The 19,909-nt window shown below is 47.0% G+C and overlaps 1 protein-coding gene across 1 annotated transcript in view; it reads left to right on the forward strand.

The window, feature by feature from the left end:
* The window catches only part of vash2 (vasohibin 2), a 198,134-nt gene extending 179,816 nt beyond the window's left edge, over positions 1 to 18,318 (forward strand). Inside the window, exon 7 of the mRNA XM_038811273.1 lies at positions 17,368 to 18,318. Within this exon, the coding sequence (XP_038667201.1) occupies positions 17,368 to 17,440 (73 nt within the window). The 3' untranslated portion in view covers positions 17,441 to 18,318. The remainder of the gene's footprint in view (positions 1 to 17,367) is intronic.
* The last annotated feature ends 1,591 nt before the right edge of the window (positions 18,319 to 19,909 follow it).

The following is a 19,909-nucleotide window of genomic DNA, read 5'->3' on the forward strand; positions in this document are numbered from 1 at the left end:
GCCAACGCTAAATTGCCCTTAGTGTCCAAAAAAGGCTAGGTGGGGTTACGGGGATGGGGTGGAGGTGTGGGGATAGGATGGAGGCATGGACTTAGGTAGGGTGCTCTTTCCGAGGGCTGGTGCAGACTCGATAGGCCGAATGGCCTCCTTTTGCACTGTAAATTCTATTTTTCAATTTAAGGTTTGCCTGTATTAAGAATTGCTGGCAGCTAATGTTTACATGGTGCAAGTCTTAAAAAGAAATTCTAAACTATCCACCCAGTTTTGTTTAGGGCAGAGATTAGACATTGTTTCATGGGATCAAACGAAATTAAGTTTCAAAATGTGTCACTGTTTCTAATGCTGGTTGATAAAGTAGCACTTACATGTAATAGATGTAAGTCGAATGAAATAACTATTCTGTTCTATCAATTTTACGAACTCAACGGAATTGTGTGTGAATAGAGCTGCCTATCTGGTAAACAATCAGTGAAAGCCATTTGCACCAAACCTGTCAGCTTTCAGAGACAACTGAGTCTTATATTTAAGCAAATGCTGAGGTAAAAGCATTACTGGAATTTTAATTGTGGGTTTGTGCCAATAAGAATAAGACGTTTATGTCTGTTAGATTTAAATGTAATTTGCTCCTCATGCTCGAAGTGTATCGAGCAAATCTATTTATAAAGCAAGTGCTTATGATCTTTGCTACAATCTGATCTTCACTGGGTTATGGGCAGGCAAGCAGCAGCTGCAAAAGTTCACACCTCAAACCTGTGGAGCGTATGGCGTGCCCTTGCTGTGGTCAGGAAGTGGAGGGTGATGTGCTGGGTAAACTGGGTCTGTGAGGACTGCGTTTACTGCAGCAGTGAGAGAGACCGCCTTCCAACACTTGAAGAAATGAAACTCGATTTTATTGAACTCTTAACTATCATACATACTTTAACTGTGGGTTGACACTATGCTGACTTGACTGGAGACCTGAGGCTAACCTGACCAGACTATCTTACTACCACATGGTGTATGTTCTAGTTGTTGCTCACGGGCTCTGACTGTCTCAGAGGCTGGATCCCGAGAGAATGGGAAAACTAGTGCCCTCTGGCTTTATAGTGGTCGTGTCCTGTCTGGTGATTGGCTGCTTTGTTCTATGTGTTCACTGGTCATCCTGTGTGTCAATCACTGCCTGTCTGTGCACCATCATATACCTGTGTGTATATTATGACAGAGGGGGCAGTGAACTCTTACAATTTATGTGAATTGTGCTGTTCATGCTGAGCTTCTATCATCTGCCGTCCAGCACCTATAGAGAACTCAAATGTATGCTTGTTATTTGGTCGCTGGTCAATTAGTGACCACCCTCCTACGGTGAAGGGTCAACATGACTCCAAAATTCTGCATTTGGTGATGAACCAAGCGAGGTATCCATGGCAAAACTAGTAACCTGAGACCAGACACAGACAGGTTCACAGGACCACAGGATATTGTTATTATTTGTCTTCCAGCCTGGCTCATTTATCAAAGCTGGAGGATGTCTATCACTGGGGATCAGGATCCGTCCCACTCAATTCCAGATAACCTTGTCAAAGTTTAAAGGATTAGAGTGGCTCTGATGGACACTTATCAATATTTTGTTCTGGTGAGCTGTGTCCTCTGTATGCTTGCCAATCTGGACCAAAGCTCTCCGAACTCAGGTAAATGGATGTCTCTTTGTGGGGAAGGAGTGCACACTTCATATTGGAAAAATGAACCCGAAAAGTAGATTTCGTAACTACTTGAATTGGAGACTCTGAAACATGGGGGGGATTTTGCGCCTTTGTTCACTGCAGGATTTTGTTTCGCAATTTCCCCCACCCCTCTCGTGTGACGTAACAAAGTGCCTGCCCAGAAAAGGCAGGGACCTCAATTTAATAAATTTTAATACATTTACACATTATTAAAGGGCTTCCCAGCCACATGTTCGCCCCTCACTAAATATTCACACCTCACCGATGTGAGGTTCATAACAGCTATATATAAACAGGAATCAGTCAAAGGGAACCCACTGGGGGCACCCATGTAAGTATCACCCTCAGGGGAGAGCGACATGCCCGGGTGAAGCCCCACGGGGGGGAGGGGTTCTCTTTATGTGTGCTGTGGGGGGGTGTGCGCAGATGTCTGTGAGCGGGAGTCTCCTACTGCCACGATGGTGAACGAGAGAGCCCCAGATACTTCCATGATGGGGAGGGGGGGGGGGAGAGAGAGAGAGAAAGAGAGAGAGAGAGCTCCCGATATTGCCTTGATGACGAGGCACCCCGATGCTTGTAAGGGGGGTGGGAGGGAAATGTATTCTTAATGAAGATCCGGGCACCCATTACATATGGTGCCCCGATCTCTGTGGAGCCAGCCTTGCCAGCTCTATTAGGTACCAGCCTGCCAGGGTGACGACGTAAACCATGTCCCCAGAGTGCCAGATAATCTAGTGTGAAAACATGGCAGTGCATCAGGAGAGACACGCACCGGTTTTCAGTCAGAGCCTGACACTCACACACATTGGGGTAAGATTCGGCCCATGGTATTTATTTTGACAGGTGTCAAATGTACAACCGATCAAAAGGAAATTGTGGCAGGCAGAATCTGCATTGTATGTGTCGAGCAAGTTATTTTTGTTGCAGTAGGGCAGCACGGTGGCGCAGTGGGTTAGCGCTGCTGCCTCACGGCGCCGAGGTCCCAGGTTCGATCCCGGCTCTGGGTCACTGTCCGTGTGGAGTTTGCACATTCTCCCCGTGTTTGCGTGGGTTTCACCCCCACAACCCAAAGATGTGCAGGTTAGGTGGATTGACCATGCTAAATTGCCCCTTAATTGGAAAAAAATAATTGGCCACTCTAAATTTATTTATTTTTAAAAAAAATTTTTTGTTGCAGTAGACCAGGGGTGGGCAAACTTTTCCGCGCAAGGGCCACATTCAGAAATTCACAATTTTAAAGGGCCGCATAGTATATTAAGTGAAATAATTAATATTTTAAATAGCCAAAATAGAAGGTCTTTAAAGAAAAAAAAAGCACATTTATTTGAAAAACAAAGTAACTCAGTAAGTAACAGAACAATGTCAATGAGAATGATGCATCTGACTGTAGTCATTTACCAGTTTGTTGTAATCAGGTGTCAAGTTGCTTGTGCTGATCCTTAACACTGACAGAAGCACAGCCTAGGCCGAGTCAACGATAAAAACGCACGTAGTGGGGTGGATGAGTGGGGCTGCCTTATTGGTCGGCTTAGTTGGGTGTGCGACCAATAGGAGTCCAGGTTACAAACAATAATAAGGCTTATTGTTTGTAACTTGTACTCCTATTGGTCGCACACCCAACTAAACCGACCAATGAGACAGCCCCACACATCCACCCCATTACGTGCATTTTTATGCGGCCCGTCAATGAGGTGCCCGGAATCATAACCGGCATTTTTGAAAAGCCGCCGGGGAAAAGCCGCTGAAGTAAATGCGCTTATTGAATAAGCGCATTTACTTCAGCGGCTTTTCCCCGGCGGCTTTTCAAAAATGCCGGTTATGATTCCGGGCACCTCATTGGCGGGCCGCATAAAAACCATTGTCGGGCCGTATGCGGCCCGCGGGCCGTAGTTTGCCCACCCCTGCAGTAGACAAATGAAAATGTCTTTGCAATGCTGGCATTGTTTTCCTTTGTTGGCTGTCAGTGTCATACAGAGGTCAAGATGGGGCTTCTCAGCAGAAAATCTCTCTCCCTATCCAGAACATTTCAGTGTGAAGACATTATGTTGGACTCAAAAGGTTTGGTTTCTCTCTCCACAGATGATGCCACATCTTCTGCGTTTTCTCAGAATTTTCTTTTTTTAATTATTTTTTTCTGTGTTTTCTACTTTTAACAATTCAACTCTTAGGCAGAATGAGAAGGTTCTTATGTACAATTTACATAGAACATAGAACATATGGTCGGCTTAGTTGGGTGTGAGACCAATAAGAGTCCAGGTTACAAACAATAATAAGGCTTATTGTTTGTAACCTGTACTCCTATTGGTTGCACACCCAACTAAACCGACCAATGAGACAGACCCACACATCCACCCCACTACGCGCATTTTTATGCGGCCCGTCAATGAGGTGCCCGGAATCATAACCAGCATTTTTGAAAAGCCGCCGGGGAAAAGCCGCTGAAGTAAATGTGCTTATTGAATAAGCGCAGTACAGGCCCTTCGGCCCTCGATGTTGCACCGACATGGAAAAAAACTAAAGGCCATCTAACCTACACTATGCCCTTATCATCCATATGCTTATCCAATAAACTTTCAAATGCCCTCAATGTTGGCGAGTTCACTACTGTTGCAGGTAGGGCATTCCACGGCCTCACCACTCTTTGCGTAAAAAACCCACCTCTGACCTCTGTCCTATATCTATTACCCCTCAATTTAAGGCTATGTCCCCTCGTGCTAGCCACCTCCATCCGCGGGAGAAGGCTCTCGCTGTCCACCCTATCTAACCCTCTGATCATTTTGTATGCCTCTATTAAGTCACCTCTTAACCTTCTTCTCTCTAACGAAAACAACCTCAAGTCCATCAGCCTTTCCTCATAAGATTTTCCCTCCATACCAGGCAACATCCTGGTAAATCTCCTCTGCACCCGTTCCAAAGCTTCCACGTCCTTCCTATAATGAGGCGACCAGAACTGTACGCAATACTCCAAATGCGGCCGTACCAGAGTTTTGTACAACTGCAACATAACCTCATGGCTCCGGAACTCAATCCCTCTACCAATAAAGGCCAACACACCATAGGCCTTCTTCACAACCCTATCAACCTGGGTGGCAACTTTCAGGGATCTATGTACATGGACACCGAGATCCCTCTGCTCATCCACACTACCAAGAATTTTACCATTAGCTAAATATTCCGCATTCCTGTTATTCTTTCCAAAGTGAATCACCTCACACTTCTCCACATTAAACTCCATTTGCCACCTCTCAGCCCAGCTCTGCAGCTTATCTATGTCCCTCTGTAACCTGCAACATCCTTCCGCACTGTCTACAATTCCACCGACTTTAGTGTCGTCTGCAAATTTACTCACCCATCCTTCTGCGCCCTCCTCTAGGTCACCTCTTTCATCTTGTTCCCCTTTCATCAGCCCTCCCTAGCTCCCCCTTCCCCCCCTCCCCCCTCCTCCCCCTATTGTTAATAGGGCTCCATCTTGGCCCCTGCTTTCGCCATGGGTGTTGTAGTCTTTCTTTCATTTTGTATTTGTTGCTGTTCCCCTTATGGTTTTGATGGAGGGGACTCTCTGCGCCACCCCCTCGCTCTTTTCATGTGTCCCCTCCAGATATTTCCCTGTGTTCCTTCCTTGCTGCCCACCTCTCCCTTGATCCTGTCTGTTCTGTGTGAAACTAAAGAGAAAATGCTGGAAAATCTCAGCAGGTCTGGCAGCATCTGTTGGACTCGAAACGTTAGCTCTCTTCTCTCCCTACAGATGCTGCCAGACCTGCTGAGATTTTCCAGCATTTTCTCTTTGGTTTCAGATTCCAGCATCCGCAGTAATTTGCTTTTATCCAGTGTTCTGTGTCATCCTGTCTGCCCTCTTTGCCCCCCTTCCCCCTCCCTTCCTATTCGCTATAGGGTTCAAACAGGTCTTGGAACAGGCTGATGAATAGCCCACACACTTTGTGAAAGCCCTCATCAGGCGCGCGGATGGTGTATTTGATCTTCTCCAGACGGAGACATTCTGACAGGTCTGCCAGCCAGTCTGCAGCTCTGGGTGGTGCTGCCGATCGCCAGCCGAGCAGGATTCTCCGGCGTGCAATTAAGGAAGCAAAAGCAAGGGCATTGGCCCTCTTCCCCATATGTAGTTCTGGCTGGACCGTCACCTGGAATACAGACACTCTCAGGCACGGCTCCACCCTCACTCCCACAACCTTGGACATTGCCTCGAAGAAGGCTGTCCAGAACTCGACAAGTCTGGGGCAAGACCAGAACATGTGGATGTGGTTGGCCGGGCCTCCCTGGCACTGTTCACACTTGACCTCCACCTCTGGGAAGAAGTTTCGGTTTGAATTCATTTGATTTGATTTATTGCCACATGTACTGAAGTACAGTGAAAAGTATTTTTCTGCAGCCTAGGGAACGTACACAGTACGTAAATAGTAGATAAAAAAAGAATAATTGATAGAGTACATTGACAAATGGTACATCGACAAACAGTGATTGATTGCAGTGCGGAATGCGGGGCCAAACAAATCAGCACAGGATATGATGAATAGTGTTCTTCCAGGGAACAGATCAGTCCGAGGGGGAGTCGTTGAGGAGTCTAGTAGCTGTGGGGAAGAAGCTGTTTCTATGTCTGGATGTGCGGGTCTTCAGACTTCTGTATATTCTGCCTGATGGAAGGGTCTGGAAGAAGGCAAGGCCTGGGTGGGAGGGGTCTCTGACAATGCTCTCTGCCTTCCTGAGGCAGCGGGAGGTGTAGACAGAATCAATGTGAGGGTGGCAAGCTTGTGTGATGTGCTGGGCTGAGTTCACCACACTGCAGTTTCTTGCGATCTTGGGTCATGCAGTTGCCATACCAAGCTGTGATGCAGCTTGATAGGATGCTCTCTATCGCACATCTGGAGAAGTTTGTGAGAGTCGAAGCAGACATGCTGAATTTCTTTAGTTTCCGTAGGAAGTAGAGACGTTGTTGGGCTTCCTGACTGTTGCATCAACATGAATGGACCAGGGCAGACTGTTGGTGATGGAGACCCCCAGGAACTTAAAGCTATCGACCATCTCCCCTTCCGATCCATTGATGCAGACGGTGGGAGGGGGATCGTGCTACGCTTCCTGAAATCGATGATCAGTTCCTTGGTCTTTCTGACATTTAGTGAGAGGTTGTTTTCGGTGCACCATGCAACCAAGTGATTAATCTCCCTTCTGTAGTCTGAGTCATCGTTGTTTGAGATACCACCAACCACAGTCGTATCATCTGCAAACTTATAGATCGAATTGGAATTAAATCTTGCCACACAGTTGTGTGTGTATAGGGAGTATAGTAGAGGACGAAGCACACATCCTTGTGGGGCCCTGGTGTTGAGGACTATGGTGGAGGAGGTGCTGTTGCCTATCCTGACAAATTGCAGTCTGTTGATGAGGAAGTCGAGGATCCAGATGCAGAGGAAAGGGTCAAGTCCAAGATTGCGAAGTTTGGTTATGTCTTGTAGGGATAATGGTGTTGAAGGCGGAAGCGGGTTCTGGTTAGCTGCGCTCTGTGCACCACTTTTAACTTCAAGAAGCTTAGCCTTGCCCAGGAGGAGGTAGAGTTGGCCCTACTTAGTGCTTCGCTCTAGAGACCCCACCCTACTTCCGTCCCTACTTCGTCCTCCCATTTCTGTCTTGCTCCATCTAGTGGTGTTCTCGCCCTTTTTAAAAGTTGTCCGTACATGTCGCAACAGTTCCATTTCTCCAGACTGCCCGGCCAGCAGTTCCTCCAGCATCGGGGCCCTCGGGTACCTCATCGTCTCCTCGCGGAGAAAGTTTTTGATTAGTAAATGCTGGGGCTCCTGACTACTCGGTAGCTCCAGTCTCTCCGTCAGCTCATCTAGAGTTGCAAGTCTGTCTCCTATGTAGAAGTCCCTGATCGCCAGCGTCCCCTGTCCTGTCTCCACTTCTTAAAAGTGGCCTCTAGCATGGCTGGTGGGAATTTGTGGTTACCGCAGATGGGGCCATGGTGGACATCTCAGTTAAGCCAAAGTTGTTGTCTCATCTGATCCAAGTTTTTAGCATTGCTACCACCACTGGGCTGGACGTGTACTTTGCCAGGTGGGGGTGGGGGGGGGGGGGGGGGGGGGGGAGATGGGAGTGCTGGGATATGGGAGGGTCATGGCGAGGGTTGGAGGGTCGTTCCCTTACAGGAGGACTCCTCCAGCCTCACCCATCCCCTCAGTCTCGGCTGTGGCTGCCCAGTGGTAGTATTGCAAGTTCGGAAGGGCCAGGCCGCCCATGTTTTTTCTCCTCTGTAATGTAGTCTTGGGGTCACACTCACAAATGCCATGATCATTTTATCTATTCCTTGGAAAAAGGCCTTGAGGGTGAAGATCGATATGGATTTAATCAGGAAGAGGAATCTTAGCAGTACATTCATCTAGATCGTCTGCATTCTCACTGCCAGGGAGAGGGGGAGTGCATTCAATCTCTATAGATCCTTTTTAACTTCCTCCGCCAGACTGGTCAGGTTCCTCTTGTGGATCCGTGTCCAGTCCGGGGCTATCTGGACCCGCAGGTAGCAGAATTTGCTTTGGGCTCATTTGAATGGGAGACCTTCCAGCTCCGTCCCTCCCCCGTTAGGGTTCACCGGGAATATCTTGCTTTTGCCCAGATTGAGTTTGTAGCCTGAGAAGGCCCGAACTCTTCCTGGAGCTTTATGATTACCTTCAAGCCGTTCTGTGGGTCCAAGATGTAGAGGAGCACGTCAATCGCATAGAGTGAGATTCTGTGCTCTCTGCCCACTGCCTCCTCATTGGATGCCCTTCCAGCCTCTTGGATCTCGCAGAGCCATTGCCAGGAGTTTGATTGCCAGGGTGAACAGGAGCAGGGACAGTGGGCATCCCTGCCTTGTGCCTCTGTGCAGCTGGAAGTATTCACAGCTGGTAGTGTTGGTCCGACCACTCGTCTTGGGGGCGTTGTACAGGGGTTTCACCCAGGAGGTGAACGTCATCCCTAGCCAAACCACTCTAGTACCTCTATGAGATACGTCCACTCGACTCTGTTGAAGGCCTTTTCTGCATCCAGGGAAACGATCACTTCTGGTGTTCTCACCCCGGATGGGGTCAGTGTCACATTAGGCAGCCATCTGATGTTTGCAGTTAGCTGTCTACCCTTGACAGAGCCCGTCTGGTTCTCTACAACCACCTCCAGTACGCAGTTCTCCAGTCTCTTGGCCAGGACTTTTGCGAGTATTTTGCGTCTCTGCTGAGCAGCAAAATGGGTCTATATGATCCACATTCCATCGGAGCTTTGTCTTTCTTGGGTATCAGCGATACAGTGGCCTGTGTTAGCATAGGCAGCAGGATGGCCCTCGCTAGAGAGCCTGCGATCATCTCCCTTAAGTGCTGCTCGAGAGCTGGTGCGAATGTTTTGTCGAAGTCCGCCGGGAACCTATCGGGTCCTGGCACCTTCCCCGCCTGCATGGATCTGATGCTCTCCGTGACCTCTCCCAGTCCTAGCGGTGCTTCCAGCTCCCTCGATCTATCGTCCCCTGACTTGCATGTCCAGTCCATCGAGGAACCATTTCAGCCCTGAGACCCCATCGAGGGGTTCGGAGGTGTACAGTCCCCGGTAGAAGGCCTCAAACGCTTGGTTGACCTTTTTTGGTTCAGCTACCGGTCTGCCTCTATTGCCCTTCAGCTGCGATATTTCCCTCATGGTGAGCCAACAGGCGGCTAGCCTTCTCTCTGTGTTCATAGAAGGTCCCCAGTGTCTGGCTGAGTTGGTGCACTGCCTTCCTGATGGATATCAGGTTAAAGTCCATTTGCAGATTTTCCATCTCCGCCAGAAGCTGTACGGTCAGGGAGTCGGAGTATTTTCTGCAAACTCCAGGATGGAGTCGATCAGTTGCTGCCTAGCCACTCTCTTTTCCCTGTCTCTATGAGCCTTGTAGGTAATAATCTCTCCCCTCATCACCGCCGTCAGTGCCTCCCAGAACGTGGAAGGTGAGACTTCCCCGTTCTGGTTAGTAGTAACGTACTCGCCTATGGTTTGTGCTGTTTTCTGGCAGAAGGCCTTATCGGCCAAGAGGGTCGTGTCCAACCTCCATGCGGGGCGTTGGGCACAGCCCATCTCCAACCTCACATCTATGAGCAGAGATGACTATTGTTGAGTATTCCACTCTAACTCTTTCTGGAAGCACCGATTTCCCCACTGCCATGAAGTCGATGCGGGTGTATACCTTGTGGACTGGTGAGAAGAACGATAATTCCTTTTCACCAGGGTGTAGGAACCTCCACGGGTCCACTGCCCCCATCTGCTCCATGAACATTCATTTTTCCCCCCCGCCCAGAATCGGTCTGTGTTTGTCGATGTCGAGAATTTCCGCCATGGTCTTCTTTATGAAGTCTGTACCAGCCCAGTTGGGCGCGTACACATTTACCAGGACTACTGGTGCCCTGTCTAGTACACCGCTGACAATGACACACCATCCCCCTGTGTCCATGACTATCCTTGTTGCTGTAAACACCGTCCTCTTGCTACCCCCCTAGTCCTCATCCCGTAACATGAATGATGCGTAAGTCCCACCCAGCCCTTCCTTACCTGCAATCGGTCCTTCTCCCTCAGGTGTGTCTCTTGGAGGAAGACTATGTCGGTTTTCAAACTCCTCAAATGGATTAACCTCGGGATCTTTTTACTGGGCCGTTAAGTCCCTTGAAGTTCCAGGTAATAATCCTGGTAGGGGTTTTTTGCCCCCCCCCCCCCCCCCCCCATTCCTGTGGGATCAACCATACTTACCTGGTGGATGTGCCCCTGCACTCTGGGCTTTCCATTTGTTAGGGGGCCAACCAAAATGGCCACGGTCACCATTCTCACCATGAGGCTGTGGGCCCCTGTGCCTTTGTTTCCCTTTGTCCAGGGGGCACTCAACATGGCCGCCAACTGTGTGTACACCATGGGGGTGTGCCCCTGCACTCCGGGGTCTCCCTTTGCCCAGGGACCTTTTAAAGAGGCTGCTTGTGGCACCATCTTGTTCCCTCAACCTGCACCTTACCTGCTAAAGCCAATCTGAAAACCATCCCTTTCTTATCCTTGTACTTGTATTTCCCTTGTGTTCCCCCTTCCCCCCTCTGCCCCCCCTGCTACCCACTCCCCACCCCCTGTGTCTCTCCTTCCCTATCTCCCTCCTTGCACTCCCCATCCCTGCCTCTGTGACCCACGCCCCGCCCCTGACAGACACTCCCTCGCTGCCAGGAGGTTCACCATAGCCCTCCTTGTTCTCATACTTCCTGCGCAAGCTTTCCCCAATAGTGTGGTCCCCCCCCCCCCCCCCTTCCCGGGGCTGATCTCACCCTTTTCCTGTACCCACTAGACAGCTGATTCCTCTTCACCCTCTCCTGCGCTCCGCTACCTTCGCTCTTTCCTGTGGTTTAACATTTCTTTTCAAAGCGAGGCAGTACTGTCCCACGCAAACATGGCATAGGTCCATCATAGTTCTTTTCTTTCGCCCCTTTTTCTTCCTCTGCTTCACACTCAGCGCTGCCTTGCCTGCCCCTTGACCAGGCCGTTCATCCGCTCAAACTCGTCCACCTCTGCCCGAGTGTTTGTCTGCCTTGCCCACCTCAGGATCCTCTCCCTATCCTGATATCGATGCAATTTGGCAATTATTGCCCTTGGCTGCTCCCTTGTTTTGGGCTTCGGCCGGAGCGATTTGTGAATCTATGGTAAGTTAAGACAATACAATTAGTCTGAGCATCCCGAGGTTGGACGGCTGAAAAATTGGCCTATTGCACTTACTCCAAATCACCATACAGAAAACCCTGCCTTCACTACCAGAACTCTTGCTTGCCAAAGACCAATTTTGTGCTGTACTTGTGTAAGACAATAATATTGAAATAAAAACAGGAAATGCTGGGAAGACTTCCAGTGGCGGTGATGTGCTGAGCAGTCGCATATCAGGTGGCTCTCCTTCAGAACACAACCAAACCAAGGGCGGCAAGGTAACACATTGGTTAGCAATGTTGCTTCACAGCGCCAGGATCCCAGGTTTGATTTCCGCTTGGGTCACTGTCTGTGCGGAGTCTGCGCGTTCTCCCTGTGTTTGCATGGGTTTCCTGCCACAGTCCAAAGATGTGCGGGTTGGATGAATTGGCCATGCAAAATTGCCCAATGTTAGGTGTGGTTACAGGTAAAGGAGTGGGGGGATAGATATTGTGTTTTGTCAGAGCAACGGTTGGTGCAGACTCGATGGGCCAAATGGCCTCTTTCTGCACTGTAGGGATTCTATGATTTCAGCTTTAGTTCAAAAAATTACAATTCAAAATTGAAACCTGCTGTGCTAAAAGCGAACAATTATGCTTTCTGCTATTCTTTTAACATCAGCCAAGCTGTTTCAGTAGACAGGTCACACATAAATAAGTGCCCACTGTGCATAAGAGAATGACTTCAGCAGTTAAGTGAAACATTCAGAAATTCGATGATGATGTGGGCACTATAACATGGCTGACCTGAGCAATTAACCCTATGGGCCAAGTGCAGTGTTGTCCTTCAGCAACTGAGTATTCCCAGAATAGGAACATGAAAGGCATGAGGAGACATACGCCGTGAACCTTTGTTCTATTGACTCTCTGACTTTCTCTTGGGAGCCAAGTAGTTTTCTAATGGCTCTATCTTGTAACGCTGTGCATTGGCAAAGCAAAGTCACCTTCTTTGTCTCGGTTTTACTTCAGGTTCAGTGTTATAATATAGTTTACTTAGAAATTAGCAAAAGACATACAGACAGCAGTTACATCACTTACTGTCAGGAAACAAGTGCTGTAATTTAAAGGCGGGGCTGTGGGCCACAGCCTCTCGTCATATAACCATGGCGGTGTTTGCATGCCAGGGCTTGGAACTGTTCGTTCTTCTGGTTCTCTCTAGGGCAGCGCCATCATTGCAATTATTTTGTTTATATATACATATTCCTAAAAATACTTGTGGTCGAAACTTTCACTTGATTATGCCAGTTGATTTTCTTCTCTCTCCCTGCCAATTATTTCTGATCATGTCATCATATATTGCAGGGAGTAACACTCCTTTGAATTGTTCTTGTGTTCAGTAAAAAAAAATGTATAACAATTAAAAAGAACCTTGGGCTGGATTCCCTGTTCCTACGTCTAAGTGCTGACGCCAACTGAGGATCCTTGGAGTTCCACGTCAGAAAAATCGGTGCCACACCCGCACCGATTCTGCTGCCAGTGAGGGGCTAGCACCAGCGGCGCATGGAACACCCACAGAATGTGCGAAAAATAGTGGGGGGATCACTGGGTCCGTGATGGACACGCGCAGGGCTGGCAAGCTGCAGTTGTGCGTACATTTACACCCTCCACACCGATCGCACCTGAAAAGATGGTGGCGGTTGTGCTTGACCACGTACCCCTCCACCCCGACCCCACAGCCCATCCCCCACTACTGCCCCCAGCCCTGGTAGAAGCTCCCCGGCCAGCGGCACGACTGTTGGCGAAGTATGGCGGTGCTGGACACTGTCCTCTCTCTCACTCCGTAGCCACCACACCAGGTTCATGACTGTTGAGGCCACACGTGGCCCACGCCGTCGGGAACTCGGCACATCGCGGGTGTGCCCGATAATGAGATGCGAACGCGATTGCAATTACGCGCGGCACAATGGCGCCGATTTGAATGGGCCGCAGGATCGCAACCCGGCATCAAACGGTGCCTGCGGGAAAAAAACTTGGCGGGAAGAAAGTCCCCGAGGCCAAAAGAAACAGCAGAATAGCAGAATAATTCTTGGCACTGCAGCCGCTGATAAACACTCCGCCAGACGCTCCTAAAAATGGGCTTACTGGTGTTTGCTGAATCATGGCCAAGGTGACAGAATTAGAATCAGACAGGCACATGGCAGTCATGACTTGCTGCCAACAGTGACTGAAATATGATTACATGCCTATTGGTAGCAAAGCATTCTTACCTTGACAGTAGTCATTTGTGTTTTTTATCTTCCCAAAGACTTTCTCACATCCATCAGAAGGTGGTTGAGTCACCCACCATGACAACAGCATCTCAGAGGATGGCACTCACTTCAATTTGCATCATCATAGGATAGATGCTAGCCTCAATAGAGGCATGATTTTATGTAAACCAAAGGATCGCTTCATAATTGCTTGTAGTGCCTAAAAAGAATTCGAGACACTCAAATTAAATGGGTGCTGTTTGGAATCTCTTTCCCATGTTCCGGCTTTTTAGCTATAACAGGGTGGGTGTTTTTGCTTGCTTGTAATTATTGCTGACTCAACCACAGGGTTCATTATCAGGGTTAAGCAGTCCCAGATGGCCTATTGATTTGAGGAAAGATGAATAGACTATGCTTGCCTGCCGTCCAAACACAATAGGTCAACTGAAAGGCATTTTTAAAGTATAAGATTCTATTGCTCCATATTGCAGCTTATTTCTTCTATAATTTTGAAAGGGACTATTGAAAGAATGCTGTTGCCTTTCTGAGGTATTTTGAAAGACTTCATGAAAACCATCAGATTGTAAAGCTATTTAATTTGTGGGCACTTGGGAATGGAGGAAAACTCTGAGTGGGATAGAGTTTGCTTCTTATTTAGATTCAAGTTATTCATGTGTCGTGACTGTCATGTTGCAATTTTTGTACACGCCTATTGGTTGGACCTAATTATTGATTGTATGCAGGGTCCTATATTTGGAACATCAGTTAATTCACTGACCATTAATCTCAATCTTTTGCCCACCACTGACTGCGCATCTGTTACTGCTCCTGTGGGTATTTGATTCAACACTTTGAGTTGGCCACCATGATGCAAACCATCGTTTTACAAGATGGAAAGTTGCCCTTGAAGGGTATTTGATGCACTGTGTCCATTGTAGCTGTAGAATGCAACAGAAGAGATGCAGGAACGCACGGTAGGATAGGAAGGAACAAAGGTTTATTACGGTATACACAACAATTAAAAAAGCAACAATTCCCTCCCCGAAGGGCCATCCTCCCCAACCTGCACTTGGGTCGGGGTTTTTATACTGAGAAGTTCCATCCTGGTTAAGCGGGAACCCCATCCTCATTTACCGGGGGAGTTCATACTCTGAGGTAAAGGAGGGGAAATCGTATAGAGCACAGTTCTTGGCCCCCCGAGGGGGTCGTAACAGTCGCAACTGTAACCTGCTTATGCTTTGCCTGAAAAGTTCATGGCATATTTTAAATGTCAAAGCAGTTTGTCATCATTCTGAGTGAGTATTTAAATCTGGAAAGGCCTCAAGTCTTGAATCTGACAATTACTCCACATTTTGGGGCCTGTAGATGGGACAAAGCTTTATTTGTTTTTAATGTTTATTTTGGAAATGTGGTCCAGGTTTTTCCATTCTGGCCAGGTATCTGTTTATCTTCACTGCTAGTCCGAACCACAATTTCAGGCCGGTGCAGTGAACCTGATTTCAGACGGGCCCAGATTTTAAATAGATGGATCATACTGGCTGTACATAGTGGTCTGGAGGAAACTCCGAGCCAGGTTTTTTAATGGAGCAAAGCTCATGCTGTTCAACAGGATGTACGTTTGTTTACACTTGATGGGCTGGACAATGATAAAAGGCAAAGATTGTTCAGAATTGCAATCGCTATTTGCTCAGATACTTGCCCACTTTTATTTTTGGGTTTGTTTATTTTGCTTTAAGTTCCACTCTCAGCACAACGGTTTCTATCGATTAATAGCCCTGCTGGTTAATATGGGTGAGCCTCAGTCGTATAACTGAGTTACACATTACTACAAATAATGATTGTACAGATGATGAAAAACAAAAATAATACCAAATTTCTTTAAAACAGTCAAAACTTATTTAAATACTTTAAACCAGTGATGGGCAACCTGCGGCCCGGGAACCACACTGGGAACAGCAGGTTTAGCTCAGTTGGCTGGACAGCTGGTAAATGATGCAGAGTGAGAACAACAGCATGGGTTCAGTTCCTGTACCGGCTGAAGTTATTCATGAAGGCCCCACCTTCTCAATGTTGACTCTCGCCTGAGGTGTGGTAACCCTTAGGTTAAATCACCACCAGTCAGCTCTCCCCTTCAAAGGGAAAAGCAGCCCATGGCCATCTGGGACTATGGTGACTTTACTTACTTATAACTTGCTATGAAATATTTGGCGTGCATTAAATGTATTCAATTTTATTCAAAGGTCATATTTAGTGAACATGCCCAAGTTCAATCTTGCGGCCCACTGAGATGATGGAGGGCCACACATGCAGTCCACTCATTAGCCTAGGTCGCTCATCACTGCTTTAAATCAAAGGATGTTAAAAAAGGAAGAGCAAAACTGCCATCCATTAGGCCACAAAGGTTCCAGTTTACATGTGAACGTACAGCAGCTGTGAACGTGTTTTCATAGGTTTCCATAGCTCCTGATTGTCTGCTATTCTCTTTCATGTCTGTGTGGAATTCTATTTTAAAAGCAATTTGTTCTTTAAACTTAACTCCATTGAAAATTAATCTTTATATCCATGGACTAAATCTAAAGTCTACAAAGTAATGTTTGTTGCCTACAGCACTGTGGCATATTGCATGGGCACCGGTGGCTCTGTTATGGGATAGAACATAGAACAGTACAGCACAGAACAGGCCCTTCGGCCCTCGATGTTGTGCCGAGCAATGATCACCCTACTCAAACCCACGTATCCATCCTATACCAGTAACCCAACAACCCCCCCCCCCCCCCCCCCCCCCCCAAAATAACCTTATTTTTTAGGACACTAAGGGCAATTTAGCATAGCCAATCCACCTAACCTACATATCTTTGGACTGTGGGAGGAAACCGGAGCACCCGGAGGAAACCCACGCACACACGGGGAGGACGTGCAGACTCCGCACAGACAGTGACCCAGCCGGGAATCGAACCTGGGACCCTGGAGCTGTGAAGCATTTATGCTAACCACCATGCTACCGTGCTGCCCCAGGCATGTTCAGGCATATCTAGTATCTGGTGCATGACCCATGTTTGAATATGGTTCTGTGTATTAGACCTAGTGCAGGCCCACGGTTTATGTAATCGAAGGGATTCCTCCAAAATGTTCCTATGGTTCCTGAAGAGTGCTCCCAACTTTCAGTACCCAAGTGAAATGAATGCTTTGTATGAACATCCCTCCTATAGCTTGATTTTTTAGCTTTAACAAGGTAGATATCCTGGTTGCAACTAGTTTTGAGCTACTTTGCTGGTTACCTGTTGACATGAATCTGTCTAACTGCTTTGCAACATTTAGACAGTGTCCTAGAACTGGACCCTATATGTGCCTGTGTCTTGCTTCTGACACTTTTTTACCGTTTTCCTCCAGTTCCCCATTAAGGACAGCCATCATCCCCCTTTTGAGCCCTGGATACTTTGTGTCCCTGTTTTCTGTAATCTTTGTGTATTCCTAGTGAATCATGCTCTATGCACAATGCTAATATTTGAAGCAGCTGAACTTGTATCATTGCACAGGTCAGCTTCTATCAGTGTCAGAGTGCCCGAAGAGCAATGATCCTATGTTGCGGTGACCGACCATGTCATCCTCCTCCTCCTGTAGTCAAGCCAAGATTGATTTTGGTCGTAATTATACTGAACCTTTCAAATCAGTGAGTGGTGTGAGTGATTGATCTGAGTTTTAGTTGCGTGTTTATAGACTCTGTAGTCAAATCTGATTCTCACGCTGTTATTTCTGTTGATCTTTCAGACTTGCAATAACAGAACGGAAACCAGCAGAACTCAGCACACTGAATGATGTTGGATATCAAATCCGTATCTAAAGAAGCCATGGAGTGAAAGCTTGTACTTTTTCACAATCTTCAATGGTGCTCTATCTTGCACTTTACCTACCAGTCATGTGTTTTAACAGATCAAGATTATTTATGAAGTCTCGTGTACACTTCGTTTGGACTACAGAACTCAGAAGGTCAAAGAAGTGGAGCACTATTCTATTCATCTAGTTTATTTAAAACAAAATGTACAGAATTCAATTCCCCAATTGTAGCACTGTGTTTAGTATTCCCATGATTGGTTTACGGTTGCTGGGAGGCACTACAGTGTGAGCCTCATGCTTGATTGAAAATCAGACGGCAGTGCTTCCTCAATGCTAAAACAGTGAATGATACTTGGGGGTCTGTAAATAGGAATATGTGAGTCATTTTAAAGTCAAGTAAAGCAATAGAGAACAGCTATGGGAAAAAGTTTACTTTCCAGTGCTAGAAGTAGCCAATGAAAGAAAAGAAGAACTCTCCAGAGTGACTGCTAGTAATAATTTTCAATGTGATTTGTAACGTTTTTTAATACAACCTGGGCAAAATGGAAAAACCAGCATTTTGGGTTATTTTCAGTAGGGGGTCAATATATCAAATTGACCAGGAAGGTACCGAGTTTGACCTCTGGCCTGTGTTTGGTTTCCTAATTTCAGCCTGGCACACAGTGTGAGCATAATTGTCCTCAGTGTCTCTTTACAATAAGGGTAAATAAATGAATCGGAGCCTACTTCTGATTCTTTGAAAATAGGTGGGTTGTTAGTTGAGGACAGATAAAGCTTGACTGTGATATCCCCCAGTGTTGAGCATTCTAAGACAATCATTGTACATGTTTACAAATGAAGAATGCCTACTTGGGTGTGTATCTGTGCCAGAACATGAGGGATGGGAAAGGGGTGGGGGGGAGGGGGGGGGGGGGGGGGGGGGAGGGGTGTGGTGAAGACAAGTTAATAAGCTTCAGATTCTTACAAAATTATTTCTTATGAAATCTGTTTAATCAGTGGGAACATTTTGTAATTACTCACTAGATAGTGATAGACAAAGATGTGTGAAGGTGAGAAACCTTGTCAAGGGGAAGGGAAAAGACAAAAATCAATGGAGCGAAGAATATCGATTGGCCCTGATGCAATTTTAACTATTCATTACCCCAAAATGGTCACATGATCATTTCAGGTTAGGAAAATCTGAAGGGATTTTATGGTTTTATAATGGGCTTCAAAATTGCTGTGAAAGATTTCATAGTGCCCTGTGCGCAGTTGGGAGCTGAGTTCTAGTAAGCAATGTGGAGCAGGTGTAAGTCAGACTTTTATTTTTCTGATTATGCAATTTTATTTAGAATTTCAAACATATATAATTACAATTGCAGAAACCTCATCTTGATGTAATCAAACACTCCCTCACACACCTAATAGTAAGAAATGTTCAAATGCTACCCATAACCATCCTTGTAATTAACTGTAATTTTCAACATCAATCAAAGTTGTAAGATATTCCAACAAGCTGAGGGCTGAAAATTCTTTGAATGGCAATCCGAGCAGCTGCACTGGGATTGCACTCTGACCTCTGTCAGAGCTTTTGGGCTCACTGGACAGGCAAGCCATTTACATCTGACTAACCTGCCACTGCTTTCGTACCCCGTGCATCAGAGGTGGTAGCCTCGTGGTATTGTCACTGGAGTCATAATCCAGAGACTCGGAGTAATGCTCTGGGGACCCGGGTTCGAATCCCACCATGGCAGATGGTGAAATTTGAATTCAATAAAATAATCTGGAATTGAAAGACAATGAAACCATAATGTCCCCTGAGAGAAGGAAATCTGCTGGACTTACCTAGTCGGATTCAGATCCACAGCAATAATGTCCACATCACATGAATTAATTAAAACAAAAGAAAACTGGGGTGGCCAACTACCCATAGGCTCCCAGGCAACCTCCCACTCTCCCCCAGCAAAGTACGCCTTTGTCAGGTCCATATCAGATAGTTAGCCTTGAGAATGCTGGTTTGCTTCATCTCTCTCGGTACATTAGCCAAACATTCAAAACTTTGTGGGAGATAGTTCCAGTTTATGGAATCTCTCCCCTGGCCCATTATTTCCTTAATAAGGAATCATCAAAGATCTGCCGATAAAAGCCAATGTGGGTCCCCCTTGTGTCTGGGTCTGGGTTATAACAGGAGACTGGGAGAATCCCACTTACTAACTGGTGACAAGGAATCGGATGCTTATCAAAAGTTTAGCAAATTGGTCAGCCTCTTGATCATAGAATTTACAGTGCAGAAGGAGGTCATTTGGTCCATCGAGTCTATACTGGCCCTTGGAAAGACACCCTCCTTAAGCCCACGCTTCCACCTTATCCCCATAACCCCTCCTAATGTTTTGGACCCTAAGCGACAATTTAGGATGGCCAATCCACCTAACCTGCACTTCTTTGGACTGTGGGAGGAAACCGGAGCACCCGGACGAAACCCACGCAGACACGGGGA

The sequence above is a fragment of the Scyliorhinus canicula genome, chromosome 1 (genome assembly GCF_902713615.1).
Source record: "Scyliorhinus canicula chromosome 1, sScyCan1.1, whole genome shotgun sequence".
NCBI lineage: Eukaryota > Metazoa > Chordata > Chondrichthyes > Carcharhiniformes > Scyliorhinidae > Scyliorhinus > Scyliorhinus canicula.